Source organism: Drechmeria coniospora, chromosome 03 (assembly GCF_001625195.1).
Source record: "Drechmeria coniospora strain ARSEF 6962 chromosome 03, whole genome shotgun sequence".
In the NCBI taxonomy this organism is placed as follows: Eukaryota; Fungi; Ascomycota; class Sordariomycetes; order Hypocreales; family Ophiocordycipitaceae; genus Drechmeria; species Drechmeria coniospora.
Genome location: NC_054391.1, coordinates 4,407,769 through 4,431,018, shown reverse-complemented (window position 1 = coordinate 4,431,018; position 23,250 = coordinate 4,407,769). Strand labels below are relative to the sequence as shown.

Genomic DNA, 23,250 nt, shown 5'->3' with positions numbered 1-23,250 from the left:
CCCTGGTCGACACGAGTATTACTCATCCGTACCAAGTACTGCAAGTACCGGACGCAGGACTCCGTACAGTACATGTTGGGTGTTGATGCGAGCACATTGTGAAACCGATAGTCATGAGAGGGAACACGGGGGTCACTATGGACGGACGACTTGTGCAAGTTATACCCCCCGTCCCTGTTGGCCCGTTGGCTATTCACTGTTATCAACCGTGTGTTTCATCCTTGCGCTACATGCATGGTGAAGCGCAATTGGGTCAAATGCCGGTTATCAGATGGTCCGGACTGGAGACGCACATCGCAAACAACCGTAGGGAGGACCTTTTGCAAGCGTGTTCGCCTTGGGTACTCAGTTGACTGTACGGGGTGCTTGGTCGAATGAATGGCTCCATAAGCGTAGACCCTTCTTTCGGACCTCGGACTATTTTGTACATCTCAAGTATGCACTTGCTTGGCACGAGCTCAATACTTACAGTACATACGGAGTACAGTACGCCGAGTATGGAGTACATGTGTCGAGGTACTGCATCGTGTGTCCGTACTGCGAGTGTACATGCTTGAGCAGACACTATACTTGTCCTGCACCAGCAAGTATTACATGTAGGCGTGCAGACTTGCGCTGTAATATGCCCCAACTACCCTGTATGAATACAGCACTCCGTGCTCCATCGGTATAGGTAGATGGAGGGTGAGACCACCAGGCGCCCGTCGACGGTGAGAGGGATAGGCGACGGGTGGGGCGTGATCTCCCAAAGCGGCTTCAAGTGTCGACTTGGGAGCGAACGTTACATGAGTTGAGTTGATTGAGATGGGTTGAGCGATTACACCGACATGCATACACAGTGTATACAGGCCGAGGCCGTGTGTTACTCCTACTTGGTTTGCGGCAATTCGGCATGCACCCATGCACTTGTGTGCGCAGGCAGCGACTTGCGTGCGAATCGAAACAGCATGCCGAGTCGAAAGGCATGTTTGGGCGACCCTTTAGCAGACCTTGCCTGCATCGCTAGTGACCCGATCGCTCGCACAGCGCTGTGTCACTGGGACCGGTGACGCAACACTGCACCATGCCTGATACAGCATCGCATGAACCAAAGGTTCGATCACCATTTGCTGACCGACTCGATTGCTCCACCCGGTGGGCGGTGGCGCCAACGTATGGTGTCGGTCGTCTGGAACCTGGCTCGGCGGCTGCGACCAAGACAATGACAGTACATACTTACGTACATACTCACGGAGTGTTACGGAGTACCCAAGTCCATGTACTGACTGTACGGAGTACATGTGGATGATCACGCACGCCCAGTCGTACTGGTAGGGTGCCATCATGGCTTTCGACCATCGTACATGTACCTACAACCACCAACGGCAGTGGCCTGCTGGCACGTGTGCACCTCCGTACGATCTCGCTGCAGCAACCACCAACGTTGCAGTGCAAGTTACCATGCCGGTCGGCCGGCCGTGTTGGCTTGCGCTGAGAAATCGACACTTGCGAGATCTTACTATGAAGGAGATCCGGATCTACTGTACTCGTTCGCATTCCGTGATGCGGCTGCATACCCGGGCGTGCACATCAAATAATAATAAACCATACGTCTCCTGTCCTCTGCCTCCCCCCCCCGCCCCTCCATGATCCTCGTTCGTGCGATCCTCGACCCGACGACCTCCTTCATGTCCCCCATGGAACCCTTACCTCGGCCGCGTCGGCCGAATGGCTTGACCAAGTTCACCAACTGCCGGCTCGTCAAGGGCGACCGGCTCGTCGAGGATGACCTCTGGGTCAGCGCTCTGACGGGCAAGATCATCAACAGCCAGACGGCATTTTACGGCGAACTCAACCTCCCGGATACCATCGTCGACCTGGGCGGTCGCATCGTCGCCCCCGGCATGATCGACTGCCAGCTCAACGGCGCCTTCGGCTTCAACTTTTCGACCCTTCTTGACGACATGTCACAGTATGGCGACCACGTGACGGACGTCAATCGTCTGCTCACCCGGACGGGGGTCACCTCCTACGTCCCCACCATCACAAGCCAACGGCCCGAGCTGTACCAAAAGGTGGCGAGTGCCAAGTGCGAGTTTCCCGGACGTCACTGACAGCCACCTGGACAGGTCCTCCCGCATCTTGGACCCTCGGGAGGCCGGCGCGTGGCAAGCGACGGCGCCGAATCGCTGGGCGCACACTGCGAAGGCCCGTTCCTGAACCCGACCAAGAACGGCGTGCACGATGTCGACGTCCTGCTCGAGGCGCAGACGTACGCCGACATGGAGGCCTGCTACGGCGCCGGGAACCTCGCGCCCGCAAAGGCCGGCGGTCTCGCGCCCGTCAAGATGATCACGGCGGCGCCCGAGCTCGGGCGCATGACCAAGCTCATCCCCGAGCTCAGGTCGAGGGGCATCATCTGCTCCATCGGCCACTCGGAGGCGACGTACGAGCAGGCCTCGGCGGCCGTGGCCCAAGGGGCCACCATGATCACCCATCTCTTCAACGCGATGCGGCCTCTGCACCACCGCAACCCGGGCATCTTCGGCGTGCTAGGCTGCGCCGAGAGCCTGCGCCGGCCGTACTTTGGCATCATCGCCGACGGCATCCACCTGCACCCGACGACCATCAAGATCGCCTTCAACGCGTACCCGGATGGCTTCATCCTCGTCACCGACGCCATGCACCTCGTCGGCCTTCCCGACGGCGCCTACCCGTGGACCAACGGCGGCCAGACGTGCAACATTGTCAAGAAGGGCACGAAGTTGCTTCTCGAGAACTCGGACACGATTGCGGGGAGGTGAGTTGAGTTGCCATCCTCGTCGGCCGTCCGTCGCAGGGCTGCATGCAACGGTTGCACGGCTCGGGACAGGCACGACACATCAGTTCATAGGCCAGGAGGCTAACGAGCGGACGCAGTTCAATCACCCTCCTCGGCTGCGTCAACAACTTCCTCCGCTGGTGCGGCACAGGCATCCCCGAGGCCATCAATGCCGTGACGGCGACGCCCGCCGCCATGCTCGGTCTTGAAGGCGTCAAGGGGACGCTCGACGCCGGCGCCGACGCCGATCTCGTCATCCTGTCCGAGAATGACGAACAGGGCTCGAGCCAACTCGTGCTCGACGAAGTGTGGAAGTTTGGCTCGCGCCTGTACTGTGCTAGCGAAACGCAATGCGATTCGTGAAGGACAAGGCAATTTTCTGACGAAGACGAGCATATCCCTGAGGGTTGCCGGCAAGTGCATGTGCACCAAGGGCAGGCACCAGGAAAATGTGGATCGGGTCGTCACTTCCGAGGTCGAGAACACCCACAGTACTCCGTGCACGTACAGCTATTACTTGCTACTTGCAGTTATAGGTAATAGGCAATAATTACTTGGATACTCGTACGAACCATGAAACACCTGCACACTACAGTACTTAGGCTCTCTCCCTCGGAGATGCAGACACACATAAGTACAGTTCTTGTCTGTGCTTACTTGTCATTGCACGGAGTACCGCACATGTACGGAGTACTGTACTCCGTGCACGCACAATATTTGCCTCACTCCATCTTGGCCTCAGACTCCCTCCCTCTCTCCTTCCCTCACGTTTTCTTTCTCCGTTAGAATTCTGCACGCGGTTATCGTTGAGCATTACCAAGCCGTGCTCGAACACGTGCATACCCAACTCCATGCGGATTAGTCGAATACTCTCGGGCAAATCTGAGCACCTACACGAGCAGGTTTCGGCGTCCACGTGTGCGTGTACAAGTAGTGTATTTGTTGCTATTTCTTCATAATTCTCCACGCACATGCACACCCCACACGGAAACCACACCAGAAGTACGGAGTACGGAGTACGGACTGCTTACAAGTACAACTAAGTACGTACCTACTACTCCGTTCGTGTACTGTACTGTAGTTGTACGTACTGTACGGAGTACTTTTGCTTGCACTGCAAGTAAGTAAGTACTTACTGTAGGTACAGTGCTTGGTTGCAAGGAGTATTAGTGAAGAAAATCCGAGACGTTCGCGCCCAACGCACGTCTCCTTCTGAGTCGGCTTCATTTTCCTGCGAGGCCAGGGGTGGCGGTGGATCGCGATGAGCCGTGCTCGGAACATCTCGAACCGAAGACCCCGCCGTCGGGGATGATTCTTCGTCGCCAGGTTGACGGCTAGGGAAAGCGGCGTGTCATGTCATGCATTAGCCAATTTCTATTTTCTCTTCCAAACACGATCCGAACGTTTGATGGGGCCAAAATGTCAAGATTCATGCCATGAACCGCAAACTTTTGTTTAGTCTCCCTCGTCCGCTGGGCCCTCCCCACCTGTCAACGCCCACCTGCGAGAATCTGGGGAGTGTGTCGGATGGCAAGGTACATGCAGGTTCCAGTGCAAGAATGCAGTGCACCGACCATGCGACTGTCCGCTGTAGCGCGTGGAGGGCGTCCCGGCAACGACGCATCTGCTTGGTGCCGACAGGCGTGCGACACGTCCGCTGGAGGTGCGCTTGACGCCCGCCAACCATGAGCGGCGGCGGCTCTGAGAATCGCCGCCCGGAGCGTGCGAACAATGGGCTCCCCGGCCAGCCAAGCGGCGAGTACTTATCATCGTTGGACTCTGAGGAGATATCGGAAGAGAACGTGGCACGGCGACATTTGCGGGGAGGCCGACCCTGAGCTTGATGATTTGGCAGACATCTAGAGGGCGGGTGGGGAAAGGGGAGGAGAGGAGGGGGGGAAGAGGGGTGGGTGCAAGGGCCCTTGTCGCCATCTTTGCAGCTCTATTACTATTATGCTGACGGCAACAACCTCGCAGTCAATCCTTTGCTGTATTACGGGAGTACTTGCTGTACAGTACTTACTAGTGCTCTGTACTTACTCTCTACAGTCCTTACTCCGTACACCCAAGTAGGTGCACATGTACTCACTTGCTTGTAACATGTACTCCGTAATTGCTGCGAGTTCGCTGCAAGTCCTTCGTACGGACTACTTACTCACTCCGTACATGCCTGCCTCGGCACGGAGTACCGTGCGAGGAATGAGCATGTCCAGGTGTAGTTACTACCTACCTCCTCGTACGAGAGGATGAGCATCATGGATTGCCGATTGCCTGTCGGTTGAATACGAACACGAGTCTTCTGTACCGTGCACGAGAGGCTGCAGCCTGTCGGTCTTCTTATCTTGGCGGTGCCAGTATTGATACCTAGTGCATCCGGTCATGGTACCAGTAATAGGACCAGTATTAATCGTCCCTGTAACTCGACCAGTCGTCGCACCAGCAAAGGTACCAGCAAGTATCCATAGAGAGGTACGGAGCGTAATACTGGAGGTGCTGTGCCAACTTAAGTAATACCAGTCATGCCGTTGCCCCCAGCACTGGCGCCTGTACCAGCACCAGCACCAGCGCCTGTACCAGCACCAGCGCCTGTACCAGCACCGGCGCCGGCACCAACCCCAGCACCAGCCGTGCCACCGCCTCAGCTTCCTTCCAGGTATCGACCGACCGACCGCTCTCTCTCGCTCGCTCACCTTCCTCCCCCTCCTCTGCACTTCTTCGCACCGGCTTCCACAGCGAGATAACCAGACCAGAAGCATCGGCCAGGATTGCCCACGCCAAACCCTCACCCGGACTTTCCCTTCCGCCTTCGCCTTCAACGAATCGAGATCGAACTCTGGCTCGCCTCCGTCGTCCTCGCCGCCAACCAGAGACCGCTGTTCTACAACCGCACACACCAAGGTTGCAGGTGCGCCACCAAGCCCACGCCCTCTAACCGTGAGCGGAGTCGAGTACGAGCCCAGCACGAGCGAGGCAATTGGCCTCCCCCTCTGCCTCGCCAAAATAGAACGCTGAGCCGGCGGCGTTGGATGGCCTGGTCCTCGGCCTAGCACTTCCAGTCCGCTGCCTGAACTCGTTAGCCGTCTCCACCTCGCCCTGCCGGGAAGAGAAATGAGGCTTCTAGCCTAGCGCCCTAGGCCCCTACCTAGCCCGTTTGCCGATCCAGGTATTCGTCTCGCTCGGTGGATGCACTGCTCATCACCTCCACAGTAGCCCAGCTCCAGACGGCACTCGCTTGACGGCGTTCTGCTCCTGTCAAGGCACACGTCCTTCTTGTTCGACTTTGCATCCATCTTGCGGCGGCACATCGTCATCCTCCTTTCTGCATCCCGTCGGATTCTCGGCCACCGATTCCCGCTTCCGCCAGAGGGCCGATTCTTCCCCTCTACCGACGTCGTCGTCATCCCTCTCCTGCGTCATCGATTCCATTCCAGCGAGCGCCCGCCCGCCGCCTGCGGTACACGCACCTCGTTCCATGACCACGACGGTGGCACTTGGTGCACCTCACCTCCGCCAACGAAACCACCCCCGTGACGGTACATCGTACGTAGCCGTGGACGATCACGCTTCCCCCGTGCGCCGCTGGCTGGCGAACAATGCCATGGCCACCTTCAACCCTATGGCAGCCGCTTCGGCCGGTGACGGCATGGGCTTGAACAGCAGCCAACGCATGGCCATGGAGCACGCACACTTTGGACATGACCTCGGCTTCGACGATGCGCTGCTGTACGTCCCCTCCTCTCCTTTCCCCCTTCCCCTTGGGCATGGTCATTCCCCATCTTCACCTCCCTCCCCCTTTTTTCCCTTTCCGTTTCGCACTCTCTCGCCCTCGCTGGACGGCATCTCTGCCTTGTGCGTTCTCGCTCGTTTTGCCCCCGTCAGCGACGCAGCCCGCCTCTGACTCTACCCCCCACATCAGTGATGGCAGCGCCCTCGCGCCGCTGCCCCCCTTCACCCCGGCCTATGAGTTTGATCATTTCGCTACGACCTTCGAGGACCCCTTCGCCTATTCCGCCGCCCGTGTTTTTGAACCGACGCCAAACCCGGATGCCGTCAACGAGGAGTCATCAAACCAGGAGCTCGACAACAACCTGCTCGGCTTCTCCGACCCGTTTCGACTCCTCAACCTGCTTGATGAGGCTGGCAACATGGGCGACATGCACATGACCGCCGAGCTCTACGGCATGTTCTTCGTCGCCGAGGATGTATTTGGCGGGGAAAACGCCGGCCGGCCGCTGGAGCTGACTTGCTACCGCCGCAACCTCTGGCAGTGCTCCGGCCAGATCACCCTGCCGAGGTCTGTGTCGCAGGTCGTCGACGAGCAGGGCCGCCGCTTCCCCATATGCGAGCTGTCGGCCTCCATCACGGCCCTGGAATCCATCGAAGGCAAGGCGACCGAGATCATCCTGATACCCTGGAAGAGCGCAAACGCACCGGGCGGCGAGGACACCAAGGTCGCCTCGGCGCCGCCCAGCATCCCCTTGGACTTGAGCACGGCCCAAGAACTGGATGCCCACCGCGTGACCCTGCCAGTCTCTTGGAAGCGCCTGCAGTTCAAGCACGCGACGGCCAACAACGGCCGGAGAAAGGGCCTGCAGCAGCATTACGTCGTGCAGATCAACCTGCTCGGCAGGGCGACGTCGGGCGAGGTGATCAAGATTGCCGAGATTCAATCCGGACCCGTCATCGTCCGGGGCCGCAGCCCGCGCAACTTTGACAGTCGCAAGGACGTCCCCCTGACGGGCGAGAGGCGCACGGAGCGCAAGGGCACCGCCGGCTCGGACAGCGCGAGCGTCAAGATGGACCGTGAGAGCGTCCAGCCAACGACGATACCCGTCTTTCCGTCCATGGACGCTGCCTCGGTACGCCTGCCGCCCTCGTGATTGATCCCCTCGTGTACCCGCCGAAACTAACCCGCGCAGACGTCGACCGAGTGGGCCAACGCGCAAGCCGTTCCGCAACCGAACCAAAGCACGCATCCGTCCAAGAAAATGGCCATGTCGCCGACCATATCGAAACCGCCCATTCCCAGCTGGATGGTGGATGGGGGCGCCAAGTCGGTCGGAACCCCAGGCGGGCAGACCCCCCACGGCTCGCTGAGCCGTCAGAGTTCAGCCGTGCCCATCAACCTCTCATTGTCCGAGGAGGAGAAGAGCCCCAACCGGTCGAGCGCCGAGCTGCCGAGCCCTCAGATGGGCAAGTTTGGATCCACGAGCACGGCGGCGGGAGCGAATCCCGGCAGCAGCCCCACCGAGGACCCCGATCCTCTGTATGAATATTTTCCTCTCACCGTCGATGACTGGTATGCCTCCCCCAGCCTGTGCCTGTTGCCGCTTTCTCATGCGGGGTCACCGCTTGTTAACGGTATCACCAGGATGCCTCCAGTCGACGCCATATACCGGCCGCATGTTGTCCACCACACGATTGTGCCTCCCGAGGTGAAGGCTCAGCAGGGACCGAGCAGAGTGAAGAGGTATTTTACGGCCGACTGACGTCGCACCAGGCTCGCTGGCTGGCGTCGCACACTGATCCAGGGCCTTGCCTCTCTCCTGTACCGCCATGCTGCAGGCTCGGATGGTCGTACTGTATCAAATGTACCCTTTTTGAGCACAGGCCAAGTCGTGCTAGGTTGGAAATGATGGAAGAAATGACATACGGCGGGGCAAGACACGACAAGAGGGTGTCAGATTATACCCATGAATATCTTTACGGTTTCATTTACGTAATATCGGATGATTATTTTGGTTTGTGGCGATGGCATGGGATTTGTCGCCATCAGTCCGTTCCAAACCTACTTACTAGCTAGATTTTGTTGAACATTTCTCCTGTCCACTGACAGCACCCACATAGAAAACTGGACTTGCCCATGGGACAGATGTTTCAAATGTCCCGACTGACTCTGCGTGACGTGCGTTCTTATCGGGCCGAATCTTTTCCTTGTCGTTTCTGCTCATTCATTCCGAAACTTGCACTTGGAACGAAGCCGCTTGGATAGCAGCCGCCACCCCCGAAGACGATGCTCGAAGGACGGGGTATCTGCAGGCGCAGCTGGACCGCAAGACTCCGTTGAAAGAGTTTACCTACAGCGGCATAGACGGCCAGATGCAGTGCGGCTGCAACCACCAACACAACTTGGCTTGCACGATGCGGTGAGCGGCAGGTCGCTCCCCTGCCCCTCTATTTCTAGTGGCTTGTCAAGATGGACTGAACACTGAGATATCGTGGCAAAGAGTCACGATTCCCAGAGATCGACTCATCGTGGGCCTCGCACGTTGAGGTCCCGGAAGGCCAGCCTTTGCGAGAAGCATGATTTGTGGGTTTGATTAGCGATGCTCTCTCTGCGTGATCCGGCATCAGCAGTGTTTCAGGCGACTCCCACCAATGCTTTGAGCGCGTCTAGGCAAGCAAAATGCAATTTTTATTTCATTCTTGTATTTCAACCACGCAGCATTCTTGACCACGGTGGTTTTATTTTTAGTCCCGCGAGTTCTTCCTTGCCCCCTGGGCGCATGAGTCGAAATTCATCAACAACAACCGAGAGGACATCAAGATACAGTGCAAAGAGAGCTGAAAACGGAACAGAAATCAGAAATGATGCACGACATCAAATTGGTTCGTGCTGACGCGAGTGGGTATTCGGCAAAAAAAATGAGAACATGAAATGAACGAATGATTGGGGGAAACGTGAGACCGGGCAGGGCCGGATTGCCGGCACCTTGATTCGTCAGGCTTTGATGGCGTTGTGGGGCGTCAGTTGGAGCTCAGGCTTGGGGGTCAACCGCATCGACAAGTTGGGTTCGGGGATGCGCGAGGCCATGCGGTCGGGGACGAGGTCGGGAGAGACGGAGCGGATGGGATACTCGGTGGCCGGGGTCGCGCGGAGGAGGCGCGAGGTAGTTGGCTGCGGGGCGAGGATGCTGGGATCCGGGCCGTCGAAGTCGTCGAGCGAATGGATGCGAGTCTCGGGGACGGAGGAGCCGATGCCGGTGCGGACCTTGGAGGGCAGGATCTGCTCGAAGCCTTCCTCGAGGGCAATCTTTTCGATACTCTTGAAATACTACACGCGGCGAGGCCGTGTCAGTATTCGGATGTCCGGCGGCGGCATCGGTCCGGCCTTACCTTGACCGTCTTCACCTGCAGCTCGAGCGTGGCATCCTCATCGACGACAATCATGGGGTGGGGATGCAGCTGCAGGCTCGAGAGGGTCCACATGTGGTTGACACCCTGCTCGACGCAGCGCTGGAGGGCGATGGACTTTCGCTGACCGAGAATGACGACGACGACCTCGCGGGCCTCGAGGACGGTCTGGACACCGACGGTGAGGGCCATCCGCGGCACTTTGGTGACGTCGTTGCCGAAGAAGCGCGAGTTGGCGAGGATGGTTTCGTAGGCAAGCGTCTTGACGCGGGTGCGGCTGGCGAGCGAGGAGCCGGGCTCGTTGAAGGCCAAGTGGCCATCCTCACCGATGCCAGCGAGGAAGAGATCGATGCCACCGGCAGCCTTGATGGCGTCCTCGAAGGCGACGCACTCGGCCTCGAGGTTGGCGGCGTTGCCGTCGAGGATGTGAACGTTGGAGGGGTCAACGTTGACGTGGGAGAAGAAGTGCTTGTACATGAAGGAGTGGTACGACTCGGCGTCATCGCGGGGGATGCCGACGTACTCGTCCATGTTAAAGGTGACGACGTGCTCGAACGAGATCTTTCCTCGGCAGCACGCGAGAGTCAGCCCGTCAGCCCCCACCCGGAGGAGGCAAGGGAGGGAGGGAGCCATACCTCGCCGGCCTTGTACCTCTCGACGAGGATCTTGTAAACGCCCTGGGGCGTCGAGCCGGTGGGGAGGCCGAGGACGAAAGGGTGCTGGGCCGACGGGTTGAAGGCTCTGATGCGGTCGATGATGTAGTTGGCCACGTAGGTGCTCGCCGCTAGGGCGTCATCGCGAATGATCAAGCGCATGCTGCTGCTTTTTTGCCGCGATGGCCGCGAGAGAAGGGGCGTGGAGGGTGTTTGCGGTGCCGATGAGCGTCGTGATGGGCGTTGTATTTGCTGTGTTGATATCTGTCGTCGCGATGCTGGGACTTGGTGTGTGGGTGGTGGGTGGTGGGTGGTGTAAGTGGCGGGTGTGTCGGAGCGAGGTGGGAAGGCAAAGGTGAAGGACAGGAGAGAGGGTTTTTAGGTATCGGAGCGGAAAAAGGACGGCTCGTTGCCAGTACGAGGCGTACGGATACGGCGAACAAGCAAAGGCAGTCGCAGGTGACGGGGAGTGAAGGAGGAAGAGCAGGCAAGCGCCGCTACGGCCCCTCGTCCATGTAAGGTTACCTACGGACGTGCCAGTCACCAGGCGAGCACCACAGCCGCGCGATGACGCACCAAGACAGGTACAAGTTGCGGTACGGTACGACTGGCGTTGCGAAGGGGATGGCACCGATGACACCCACCGATGACACCCACCAATGGCACCGGCTCGCTTGCTGCGCAACAGGTCGTGGTGCGTTCTTAGCTGCCGCGGTTCACGGGCGACCGACTGCCTCCAGGTCTTGGAGGTTGGCGGTTGGTGGTTGGCCGAAGCCGAAGTAGTGGTGGTACCAGGAATTGGTGGTGACGGACGTAGGCTGATTTTACGGCTACCTGTAAATGCCACTCCTAGCGCCTACTATTAGCTGATGAGCGGATGGATGGGTGAAATGAAACGTCACTTTCACCTAGACTCGCACCTACTTGTACCTACAAGGAAGTATGTACTAGGTAAGTACCTATGTAGGTGTGCTCTACCACAGCAGTATAGCACAGTACTTGTAAGTACAGTACTGCAGACGTCCTCCGTACACGTGAGCGTACCCAATTCAGTGCAGCGGTGCGTTCTCCGTACATGCACTCATCAGTACTTGTAGGTGTACTGTAGGTATCGCAATGTGCAGAGTACGTACAGGGTGCTTGTAGCGTGCTTAAATCCATACTGCGTACGGAGTACTGCCACAACTATTACAACTACTTGTACTACTACTGCTACCACCCACATAGTACAATTGTACTTGGGCATACTAGTAAGTACTAGGTACCTAGTAAGTACTTGGTAGTAGAGCAATTGATGGATTCATACTTTGTACACGTGTACATGTATTTTCAAGTACTTGCATGTAAGTAAATACAGGTATGAATTACGGAGTACGTGCAAGTACGGAGTACATGTACAACTAATACACGGCATGTCCCCCAGTCCGTCCGAGCCGACAGACGAACGGTGGGGGGTTTCTACGGATATTTGTCGGCAGCTAAGCCATCCATACGGATTACAAGTGGAGGGCTCGTTCGTTACCTGCTGATTCCTCGGCGGGTGGGGGGTCATCGGCGACCACTCCACTGAACTCGCCGGATCGGGCCCTGCAACGACGCTGGGACGCCCCACAGAGCCGTCGGTTGGCGAGCCGCGCGGAACCGGATACGAACAGCAGGGAGAGTCCCATGCTTGCACGTTGCACGCTCCCATGCATATAGAAAAGCATCCTTGTCAGACAAGATTGGGTAGTAGATGGAGGTGCATGTGCCCTTGCTTCGTCGTGACAATTCATCAAAGGGAACACGCATCTGCGGCTGGACGGGGACTTGCAGGGGCAATCGTTGCACCGACCCCCATCCATCCATCCTGATGCGGGCGTCCAGATCGGCACGGTGTGCGCAGATGGATGAAGCAGGTGAATGGCTCAGACGAACGACACAGACGAACGACACAGACGAACGACACAGACGAATGATGCATTGGGTGGCGAAAATTCATGGTGGAGAAGCGGGATGATGCGGAAGAATGACACAGAAGTATGAGGGATGCGAATGGATCGAATACGGTCCGAGTCATGGTATCAGGCGTGGCAGCGGCAAGGCGACATCTCGGGTGAGCGGAGCGTAGCCATTTTGGAGGCTTGCGGACCATCTCGGCTGGCCCCGAAGCCGCCCTTGAAGCTGGCGTATGTCGACGGCGAAGCAACATGACACAATGACATGTTGCCCTGTCGTCATGCCATGTTGCTCCAGTGCCGACGCCAGTGCTGCGCCTGACGATGCGAGGATGCGGCGGCGGCGGGATGGGCAAGGTCAGGCCGAGCCTCTATGCAGGCCATGCAGACCTACGTTGTATTCGCATCGTCCATCGTTGTCGCATCGTCCATCGTTGTCGTGTAGGCGCTGGTAACGACCGAGGCTGCGCCGCCGGACAGCCGAGGCAGGGCGATCGGTCGCTTCGATTGGCAGCCTTGGTCGGAGGCCTACGACGCAGGCCGTTCCAGTTTTTCTGCCCAGAAACGGCATATGATAGAGCCCATCTCCCTATGCCTGCCTACCCTTTTGCCCATCGTCTTGCCTCGATTCATCGCGTCCGAGAGAGGCGGCCAGTCCTGGGACGAAGCCATGAATTTCTAGACCGTGGCGCATGACTACCATTACCAGTTCCCGAGCCCGTCTCCGTCCCTAGACGGGGCTACCATCTCCGGCTGCCTCGGCTGCGTACTCGCATCCACTGGCGGTCCAGCGATGCTCGAGCTCTAGTGCAGCTCTATCCGGCCGCGAGAGATGAAGCAGATGTGAACAGATGTAACCATCATGGTGAGCAGGGGAAGGGGCCTGTGGTGCCCTTGAAGATCCACCAGCAAACCCAGCGGGCCGGTGGTTGGTGGGTTGCTCGACGCCATCCCGATGGTCCCCTCCCCAGTCTGGTTCCTCCGCCTGCTAGGACCACAGCCCATCGGCGAGTACGGAGTATTATTACTTGCATGCTACTAGGTATTTAGGTGTATGTACAGTACATTAGTTGTACAAGTACTTCTAGGTGTAATGTGCTGCATTAGTAGCAACTGTACACCTACAAGTAAGCACTGGCTTGCAGTACGGACATGTAATTACATGTACTCCGTAGGCGTACTTGTTGTGCACAGCATCAAGCATAAATAGTACTAGGTACATGCCACCAGCACGTACGCCTGCAGCGATGCAGGGAGGCGTAGAGCACTGTGAGAGGCACTTGCACCGAGGCGTGACGGAGCGGAGTACATGTCTGTTCAGTACTGCAGGTGCAAGCAGGTAATAATACCTGCTGTGCACTAACGTCGCACCGTTGTACGCATGCACTGTGGGCAGGGAGGTACTTCCTGGGCAGCATGAGAGGCAAGGCACTTGCGCCAAGCTATAACCAACTTACGTACTTACCACAAGCACCTAGTTATTAGTTAGTGACTGCACTGTACATGCCCTTACTGTACAGTAATTATGTACTCTGTGCCGAGGAAGTAAGTACGTACATGTACATGCACACATGGTTTCGGTACCTACGGAGTACAGTACTCTCTGCATTGCACCGCCTCCCAATCGAGCAAGTCACAGCCAGCCAACTTTCCCTTAGCGTGCCACTCACACCTACCGCATCGCAACGTTACAACTCAGCATCGACGTCTCAACAACCCCCCTCGTCCTCCTCCCCTTCTGCTCCTCCAGCAGTCGCCGACCCTCCGCAACCGTTGGATTTATTTTTCCGCGGCGACGCTCCTAAATCTGGGCCGCACCAGATCTGGATCAATTCATCAAATATCCCCCGTGATTCCACCGCGGCTCCGCCAATCGAATGGACCCACCCCCACTCTCCCTCCTCGACGTCCATCCATCTCACTGCTTCTGCATCCTTCCTGATTGCTGACGGTTGCTCGGTCATCGAACCTCATCCCCCGGTTCCTCCTCTTCCACCGTCACCGTCCCCCCCCCCGGGTACCCAGGCGCTGGCGTACATGCATGTACTTGCAGGTATACATGTACATGTATCTCTCACGTGCCGTCGGCGACCCTTAGCTGTCCTGCGATCCCGATGATGGCGAGCTGTGCCTGGAACTAACGACCTCGACGTGCGCCGTCGTTGGGAGGAGTCGTCGGACGCCCACCGCCCGATGGTTGCGTCGCCGCGGTCCGCGGTCAGTATCCTCAACTCGTCCAAAAACCACACCATAGCGTGCCGTATCATACCATACCGTACGGTACCGTACCGTGCGCGTTCGGCAACATCGAAACGTTGGAGCCGGAAACCTGCCTACCGATCGTTCCCTCATTACCGCTGCCGCCTCGCAACTTTATACTCTCCCCTCGACTCCTCCCGTCTCCCTTCGCCTCCTCTCACCTCGCCGAAGCGTCCTGACTGGTCCCGACACGTCCTATACCACCTCGACTGACTCAACCCACCGACCTCGGCAACGCGGCCCTAGCGATCCTCCTTCCCCTCTTCTCTGCTCCGGCCAAGCTTGACAATACCACCTCTTCCCCCGGAAGCCTAAAGGTTTCATCCAGCAGTGGCACGCAGCGACACGTAAGGTGTGATGCCCAATGCAGGATCCTAGCTCCCTCGTCATCCGAACCACCATCGCCACTACTCGTCCGCATCTCACCCTGAGTTTTCTTCTCTCGCCGCCCTTCGCTCGCGCTTCTCCCAACCTTTTTGAGCACGCCACATGCTACCTTGGATCCTTTCGAGACCCCTCTTCGAACCTCTACTTTGTTGCCCTCTCGGCTCGCCCCCGCAATCTCTTCCTTCGGAGCAACGGCCTGAGATCGTGCCGATCCATCACTGCTACCCTCGCCGTCGGGCGGGTCCTCGCCATATCAACCCCGGCTTTATAACCACCATCCCCACCCTCCTCTCCCTTCTCCTCTCCCTACTCATCTCCCCTACGGGAATTCCTTCCTTTCATGCACCCGCTCCTCTGCGCCATGACGACGTTTCGGAAAGCCTTCATCACCGCCATCGTCAAGAGCCTGCTGAGGGGCAAGTCCCTGGTACAGGCCATCATCGCCTATTGGATCAACCCCCTGACGTCCCCCGTCGTCAACCCCAAGTCGGACCCATACCCCAAGAGCATTCAAGAGTTCCTCAAGGAGGCCGAGGCCGGCCTCCTCGGCCCCGTCAGCGGACATGGTCTCCTCGACCTCTCCGCCGCTCTCAAGGAGCAGTTCCTCCACCGCATGCAAGCCGACACCCAGTCCATGCTGCCTTCCTACAGCCACCGGCTGCCGTCCGGTGCCGAACGCGGGCAGTATCTCGCCTTGGACGTCGGTGGATCCACCCTCAGAGTGGCCCTCGTCGAGCTGCGGGGACGGGACCTCGCCGACGGCAAGCCGGGTGACGTCGTGAGGAGTCGCCACTTCACCATAAGCGACGCCGTCAAGGAACTCGAGGGCCTTTCCTTCTTCGACTGGATGGCCCGGAGGATTCAAGAGACGCTCGCCGCCGGCATCACACGCGAGCACGGTCCGGAGAAGCCGCTGCCGGTAGCGTTGGCGTGGAGCTTTCCCATCGAGTAAGTGCTGCCGCCGACTCCGCGCCCTGTTCGCGCGACCTAACGCCCGTTCGCAGGCAAACTTCGTTGGGCAGTGGCAAGCTGAAAGGGATGGGCAAGGCCTTCCTAGCCGACAAGGGTCTGCTAGGTGAAGACTTGGGCCGGATTGTGAAGCAGGCCTGCGGGAACCGCGGTCTCCATGTCGAGTTGCGAGCCATCCTGAACGACTCCAGTGCCTGCTTGCTATCCCAAGCGTACTCGCACCCTTCGGCCCGATTCGGCCTCATCCTCGGTACCGGCCTTAACATGGCCGCCTACCTCCCCGTCGCCGCCATCGGCAAGGTCAAGTTTGGCGCCCGTCCCGACGCTTGGTTTGACGGCGCCAGCCATGTCATCGTCAATACCGAGCTGAGCATGTTTGGTCAAGGCATCCTGCCCCTGACGAGGTGGGATCGCGCCTTGGCCAAGGAGCTCCCTCGACCGGACTTCCAACCCCTGGAGCAGCTCGTGAGCGGCATGTATCTCGGCGAGATTGCCCGTCTCGTCCTCGTCGAGGCCATCGAGACCGCCGGCCTCCTCGGTGGCCTCGTTCCGCCCTCGCTCCGGACCCGATACTCGTTGAGCAGTGAGACGCTGTCCATGATTGAGAGGTGAGATGCCCTCCATCCCTGCACCTGCCGAGGAGAGGGAAACAAGAACTGACACCCCGCAGCGATCATAGCGACGACCTCTCCGAGGCCACCAAGCTCTTTTCGAACCGACATCCCTCACCTCACACACCCACCACATCCGACCTCATGGCCATCAAGGCCATTGCCTCCTTCATCTCCGTCCGATCCTGCGCACTAGTCGCCACCTGCGTCTTCACCCTGTGGGACGTACGATTGGAGGCAGAGAGGGCCTACCTTGCGACACTTTCCGAATCCTCACCCGACCGAAAAGGGGTCGAGGCCGACATGAAGCTCGAGGAGACGACGGTGGCATTCAACGGAAGTGTCATCGAGAACTACCCCGGGTATCTCAGTACGTGCCAACGATATATCCGTGACCTGGTTGACGGCCTGAATCTGCCGGAGCCTCGGAGGATCACCCTCGTGTCCGCCAAAGAAAGCTCCTTGATGGGTGCTGCCGTTGCCTTGGCCTGTACCTTGCACGAATAATGGCTATAATTTGATGCTTGCGCATTGGCGCTGGGAGCCTTGGATCACACCCACTCACCCACTCACCCACACACACACACACACACACACACACACACACACACACACACACACACACACACACACACACACACATATATATATATCTTTGTAGTGCTGTGTACATTAATGCGTATATGACTTGGTTTCAATGTAGCCAGTCGTTCGAGGACCTATGCCACAAACAATTCACTTAGTCAACCATGTGCATTGAGTTTGTATGCTGCTGTGTTTGTGTTGTCAATTGGACGATGGACTTCAAACTGCTTAGTAATACCATGCGAGTTACAATTCCGGGTTCGGTGCTTCAAGGCAAAAAGTGGACCTGCCTGAGGCCTGGCGACAATTCACTATTAACGACAAGCTTGACTAACGAATGGTGACCCCGCAGTCAGGTGATTGCCTGCTGCGTTCGCGTTGACCACTTAGACGCGTCCCCAGCCCGACTGTTAGGGCCCCAGGCAACCACAACAGAAACGTCCTTGCATCGTACATGCTTTTGCCGTTTGGGACCATCTCAGCAACGACTTGCATCATTCCAATATTTAGTTCGAGTCAACAGACGATTCGGAATCTCAGTCGGCGGCAGTGGAATAAACCTGACCCCCTCTGGCGGAGGCAAGCGCAACGATGGCTGATGCCGGTGCCGGCCTCTTTGCCGACTGCGAAATCGCGTTTGTGCCGAGCAATTCCCTGGCGCCGAAACTCATCAGCGAGGTATGGCGTTTTGTGTCTGCGTTACGAAGAGTTATCGCTCACTCTCTCGCAGCTCTCCACCATTCTCGAGGATAATGGCGCCGTCATTCACGAACCACGACGCGACGGCACGCTCGCCGTCGAAAAGGTCACTCACATCATCTCCAACACCATCGACTTCCCGCAATACGTCGAGTCGCAGGCTGTTATGATTCCCGTCATCACCGTCCAGTGGATCACCTCGTCCGTCTCGCGCCGCAAGCTGGCTCAGGTCCGACCCTTCTCGCCGGACCCACGGATGATCTTCTCCGAGGTTGTCGTCACCTGCGCCGGCCTGCCCGTCATGGACCGGGAGAGCATCGTCGGCGCCACCATGGCTCTGGGTGGACAGGAGTCGAAGGAGGTGAGCCGGCTGACGACGCACATTTGCGCTCTCACCATGGACGACCCCAAAGTTAAGCAGGCCGCGGCAGGCCGCGTCAAATGCAAGATTGTCCTGCCTCACTGGTGAGCCGCCAACTTGAATGCGTGCCCTTGGGGACACGACAGCCCTGCTGACTCGGTTCAGGTTTGATGCTTGTTTCAAGCTTGGAAAGCGTATTGAAGAGGCACCCTATCTTCTCCCCGACCCGGAGATTCTCCACAGGACACCCGAAGACAAACTGGAGATACCTGTTAACAACAACCTGGAGGGAGCGACGTCGACCAATCCTCAATGGCTGCCGGATGTCGGCAGTCGCTCACCCTGCACCGTCTTCCAGTCACGCAAAGTACTTCTGTGCAAGGATCTCGGCATCACCCACCGCCTCACCAAGGTCCTTAAGGACATTATCCACGACGGCGGCGGTAGGTTGGTCGACGACGTGGATGAGTGCGACACGCTCATCTGCCAGTTTCGACAAGGTCACGAATACGTCCAGGCGGCCCAGTCGTGCAAGGACATCGGCAGCCTGTCGTGGCTCTACTACCTCATCGTCCACAACCAGTGGCGCAGTCCGCTTCACCGACTGCTTCATTACCCTGTCCCGCAGGACGGAATCGAGGGCTTCGACAAGATGCGCATTACCGTCTCCAACTACGGCGGTGAGGCGCGAATTTATCTCGAAAATCTCATCAAGGCCTGCGGCGCTCAGTTTACCAAAACGATGAAGCCCGACAACACGCATCTCATCACGGCGCGCAACACGAGCGAGAAATGCAAGGCTGCGCCCGAATGGGGAGTCCACGTTGTCAACCATCTCTGGATCGAGGAGAGTTACGCCAAGTGCGAGGTCAAACCGATCAATGTTCCCAAGTTCAATCACTTTCCCCCTCGGACCAACCTGGGCGAGATTATTGGTCAGACCTTTTTGGACGAGTCCAAGCTGAGAGCCATCTACTACCCCGGCGGCGAGGAGACAATGTCGCCGAGGGCGAAGAGAAAGCGCCAGGTTCTCCAGGCGGCCAAGGAGAACGGCTACCAGAAAGGACCGGCTGAGGGTGTCGTCATCGGCAAGGAGGATGACCGAGACTTCGACGTCATGCGCGACCACGAAGCGAACGAGGGCATGACGCGCGGCAAGGTGAGCGCCTCAGTCGAAACACCGGTGCGTGCACGTCGTGTGCAGCCGGGCAAGGAGAACGACACACCGGCGACGGGGTCGACGGGAGGCCGCAGCGCCAAGGCCAAGGCGCGGGACCTGCTCCAGTGCATCGCGCCCGACATTGCGCTGTACGAGAAGGAGAAGAAGCGACAGAGCAAGTCTGGAGCTCCCTGGGGCGGCAAGCGAGCCGCCGATATGGTGGAGAAGGAGAAGCAGGAGAAGGAGGAGGCCCTGGCCGAAGTTGACGAGGGGGTCAAGAGACCGACGAAGAAGGCACGGCCCTCGCTGCCGGAAGTCGAGACGCGCATCGTCGTGACTGGCTTCAAGAGGTGGATCGGTGACAAGAACAAAGAGGACCACGACCGGGTAGGTGCGATTCGATTGGATTTTTTTGCCCTAGCTATCCGTCTTTCACCATGTCTTGCTAACGCTACGGCAGAGGAAGTTGCGGGATCTCGGAGTTCAAGTTGTCCAAGAAGGGCAGCCGTGTGACTTTGTGGTGGCGCCCAACGTCATGCGCACCGTCAAGTTTCTCTGCGCCTTGGCACGGGGGGCCAGGGTGCTGTCAACGAGCTTCATCGAAGAGACCCTCCAACGAAACGAAGTCCCGTCTCCCGATGACTTTCTTCTCGGCGACGAGGCGGCGGAGAAGAAGTACGAGATGAATCTCGAGACATCGTCGTCCAGGGCCAAATCGAACAGGGGACGGCTCCTGCAGGGGATTCCCATCTACTGCACCGAAAAAATCCGCCACGGCGCCGGCAGCTACCAAACCATTGCCGAGGCCAACGGCGCCATCTTCAAGCTGTACAAGGCTCGCAGCGGCACGACGATTAAGCCAACGACGGCGGAAGAGGACGGCGGCGCCCCGCCGGAGCCGGTGTACCTGCTCAGCAACAAGTCACCGGAAGAGAAGCAGCTGTGGCCGCGGTTCGAAGAGATGGCGCGTAACGGCCACATGGAGCCGAGGATCGTGGCGCCGGACTGGCTACTCGACGTGGCCATGGCGCAGTGTGTGCGCTTCAACAAGAAGTTCTTGGTTGAGAACTTCAACGGCCAATGAGCTCATGACAGGCGGGTTTCCATTGACGCGTCAAATGATGGGAGTTGTTGCGTTGGGCCCCTGTGGCTGCTCGAGAGTTCGAGAGCGTGTTCCCCTGGTTTAGTAGCCCAGGCCAGCGTCGCCGGGTTCTTTCCCGTCCTTTCGTATCCTGCATTGGCGTAGTGTAGAGCATGTCTGGGTAGCGATGTGGATAGATTGCTGTACATGATTAGATGGTTAGAAGAATTTGACGCCGAGTGAGTCCTCCTGGCCAAAGATTTGGGCCTTGCCACGCTTGACGAGGATGTTGAGGGCCTTGAGGAGGAGGTCGCTATCCATGCCATGAATCTCTGACAGACGATCTGGTCAGCATTGCCAAGTAGGCAGGCAGACGGCCGTCACTCACCAGTGCCCCTCGTGCCCTCGCCCTCAGTCAGCTCGTACAACGTCAGGACGCTTCCCTTTTGGGCCGTATCTTCCACGTAGGCCTCGACGAGGGCGGCCCACTCGTCGGGCTTGCGCCAGTAGACGAAGACGACGTCGGGCGCGGCGGGATCCTTGGTGCCCGGGGGGGGCGGGAGGAATTCGGCCCGGCCGTCCTTGCGCAGGAAGTCTATGACCTGACGAATATCGGCCACGGCTAGGCGGCGATCGATACGACCATTGAAGAAGAGATCCGAATCGGCAGCCTCGGATAGGACGAGACGAAAGAGGCGGTGATGTCGTGCGTAAGCGAGGACGAGGGCTGACCATTTGGTGAGCTGGGCGTGACGTGTCGTGAGGTTGGTTTGGGCCGTAAAGAAGGGCGGGAAGTGGTACTCGCGGGGGAAGGGAAAGGGTGGAGCAGGGGAGGCCATTTCGATGCGGCCTGGCGGGGGGAGGATCGGTTGTTGGTGAAGGTTGTCGTGACGGTCGTGACGGACGATTCGAGATCCGCTGTTAGCGTCGAGGTTCAGGTGCAGGTACAAGTGCAGGTGGGGTGACAGGGTGGCGCCTGCCGTTAACGAGTGTTGGCATGTCCTGCTTCTTATTCGCCGCAGCCTCCGCCGTAATACCAAACCGGCAGTTACCATTCGACGTCCAAATCAAATAAACGCATACATAAGTACTGAGCTACCATCAGTACTAAAATACCTTGCGCGGGTTACACCATGACTGCGCGACTGAATTGCGCGTCCTTGGTGACCTTCCGGTTCGTCCACGGTTCTGTGCACAATAAATATCGCACCAAGAAATTCTGGCACTATTATTTCTCTACCATAACAGGCGTACCTTGCCAAAACGTCGTACCTGCTGACCTGCCAACACTCGGTTGTGCCAGCCATCGCGCTTTCCAAGCGTCATACCTGCCAACGTCGCACCTGCCAGCCATCATACTGCCGACAATCGTTCCTGCCAACCATCGTGCCTGCCAACCATCGTGCCTGCCAACCATCGTGCCTGCCAACCATCGTGCCTGCTAAATGCTGTACCTGCAGCGCCATGCTCGATACCGACATCCGATGATCAGCATTCCCTACTACAGGGCTACCCGTGGCCAGATGGAGCATGACGTTTGTCTGCACAACACTGAACCGAAACCCTTAGTCCTCGACGAGATGCCACTTATCTACCAGCTCCGGCGTACAAGACTTTGGGAGTGTCGAGTTAGCTTCCTACGCCCACCAATCCGCCGAGACCCAACACAGAGGTGTGCACCTTGCGGGCACCCAAGTACACCCGCCCACCCAAGAGGAGCCGGCCTGCCAACCAATGCTCTTCTGCATTCAAGCTAAATAGGCATGCTATGACTCTGCAGTGCATCGCGAATATCCAGACAAGGCTCCAGGGAGGGCGAACCTTGGTTAGAGTCGTTGAAAAGGCGGGTCGAGACTCCACAGAGCACCACGAGTGTCCGGAAATATGCCTCCTGTCCCCTGCTGCGTTATTTTGGCGACGGCCCTCTGTGAACGGTTGATAGGCAGACTGGAATCACCAGGATGCCCGGAATTTTCTGTGCTATCGTACTATTCTGACCGGCACAAACATGGAAGGCTAGATGACCAGACTTCTGATCCTCTTCCGACCTGTTATATCTTGAGTGCCTACGTGATGTACTGATGAGACGAGCAAACAAACCGTGCGCGACTATGGATCCCTTTCACTGGCCGAAAAGACTTCCAGTTGATTTTCGGGGCAATTCACAGTCGGCGCCATCTGAGGCTTGCTCCTTCGGTCTAACTCTTATCTCGGCGATATTTTGCGATGCAGCTCATGCCAACACTCACGTCATCGGGTCACAACGACCGGCCTCAGGAACCTTCCTTGGAATGATCTGCGGGTCTGCAGAGCACTAGCTGAGCTGATCGGATCGTCAGCATGTTGGGTCCCTTATAGATCGTAGGCTCCTCGAATAGGTGAGATATCATAACCCACTTGGCATGCGACCTGCCACTCGACAGTCCAGCTTCCAATTCGAGGTAATAGTGCTTCGGGCTCAATCACTCCCTAGAGCTGCTGTGAATGGAGGCAGATTTGTGCAATTTCGCTGTCGTGTATTAGACAGCAATCATTTCGCAATCTCAAAGCGTGCCACTACATATATATATGTGTGTGTATTCATATACGTATATATGTGGATGTGTGTACAGGAC

At 57.9% G+C, this 23,250-nt stretch overlaps 6 protein-coding genes across 6 annotated transcripts; 4 read left to right on the top strand and 2 right to left on the bottom strand.

Annotated features, from left to right (window-relative positions):
• Nucleotides 1-1,625: 1,625 nt before the first annotated feature.
• Nucleotides 1,626-3,163, top strand: DCS_06911 (N-acetylglucosamine-6-phosphate deacetylase; the record flags this gene model as incomplete). The annotated part of the gene is made up of 3 exons (XM_040804198.1): nt 1,626-2,054; nt 2,109-2,779; nt 2,899-3,163. The coding sequence occupies 3 exons, from the start codon at nt 1,626-1,628 to the stop codon at nt 3,161-3,163; spliced, it is 1,365 nt and encodes a 454-aa protein (XP_040654302.1).
• A 3,109-nt stretch (nt 3,164-6,272) lies between these two features.
• DCS_06910 (acid phosphatase) lies at nt 6,273-8,289 on the top strand (the record flags this gene model as incomplete). The annotated part of the gene is made up of 3 exons (XM_040804197.1): nt 6,273-6,523; nt 6,717-7,659; nt 7,720-8,289. The coding sequence occupies 3 exons, from the start codon at nt 6,273-6,275 to the stop codon at nt 8,287-8,289; spliced, it is 1,764 nt and encodes a 587-aa protein (XP_040654301.1).
• Nucleotides 8,290-9,521: 1,232 nt separating this feature from the next.
• Nucleotides 9,522-10,749, bottom strand: DCS_06909 (glucosamine-6-phosphate deaminase; the record flags this gene model as incomplete). The annotated part of the gene is made up of 3 exons (XM_040804196.1): nt 9,522-9,854; nt 9,917-10,495; nt 10,570-10,749. The coding sequence occupies 3 exons, from the start codon at nt 10,747-10,749 to the stop codon at nt 9,522-9,524; spliced, it is 1,092 nt and encodes a 363-aa protein (XP_040654300.1).
• A 4,782-nt stretch (nt 10,750-15,531) lies between these two features.
• Nucleotides 15,532-17,257, top strand: DCS_06908 (hexokinase-1; the record flags this gene model as incomplete). Its single annotated transcript, XM_040804195.1, has 3 exons — nt 15,532-16,118; nt 16,175-16,747; nt 16,810-17,257. The coding sequence occupies 3 exons, from the start codon at nt 15,532-15,534 to the stop codon at nt 17,255-17,257; spliced, it is 1,608 nt and encodes a 535-aa protein (XP_040654299.1).
• A 669-nt stretch (nt 17,258-17,926) lies between these two features.
• DCS_06907 (BRCT domain-containing protein) lies at nt 17,927-20,638 on the top strand (the record flags this gene model as incomplete). The annotated part of the gene is made up of 4 exons (XM_040804194.1): nt 17,927-18,013; nt 18,066-18,499; nt 18,561-19,941; nt 20,015-20,638. The coding sequence occupies 4 exons, from the start codon at nt 17,927-17,929 to the stop codon at nt 20,636-20,638; spliced, it is 2,526 nt and encodes an 841-aa protein (XP_040654298.1).
• A 216-nt stretch (nt 20,639-20,854) lies between these two features.
• Nucleotides 20,855-21,474, bottom strand: DCS_06906 (vacuolar protein-sorting-associated protein; the record flags this gene model as incomplete). Its single annotated transcript, XM_040804193.1, has 2 exons — nt 20,855-20,967; nt 21,024-21,474. 2 exons carry the CDS (start codon nt 21,472-21,474, stop codon nt 20,855-20,857), a joined length of 564 nt encoding a protein of 187 aa, XP_040654297.1.
• Nucleotides 21,475-23,250: the final 1,776 nt, after the last annotated feature.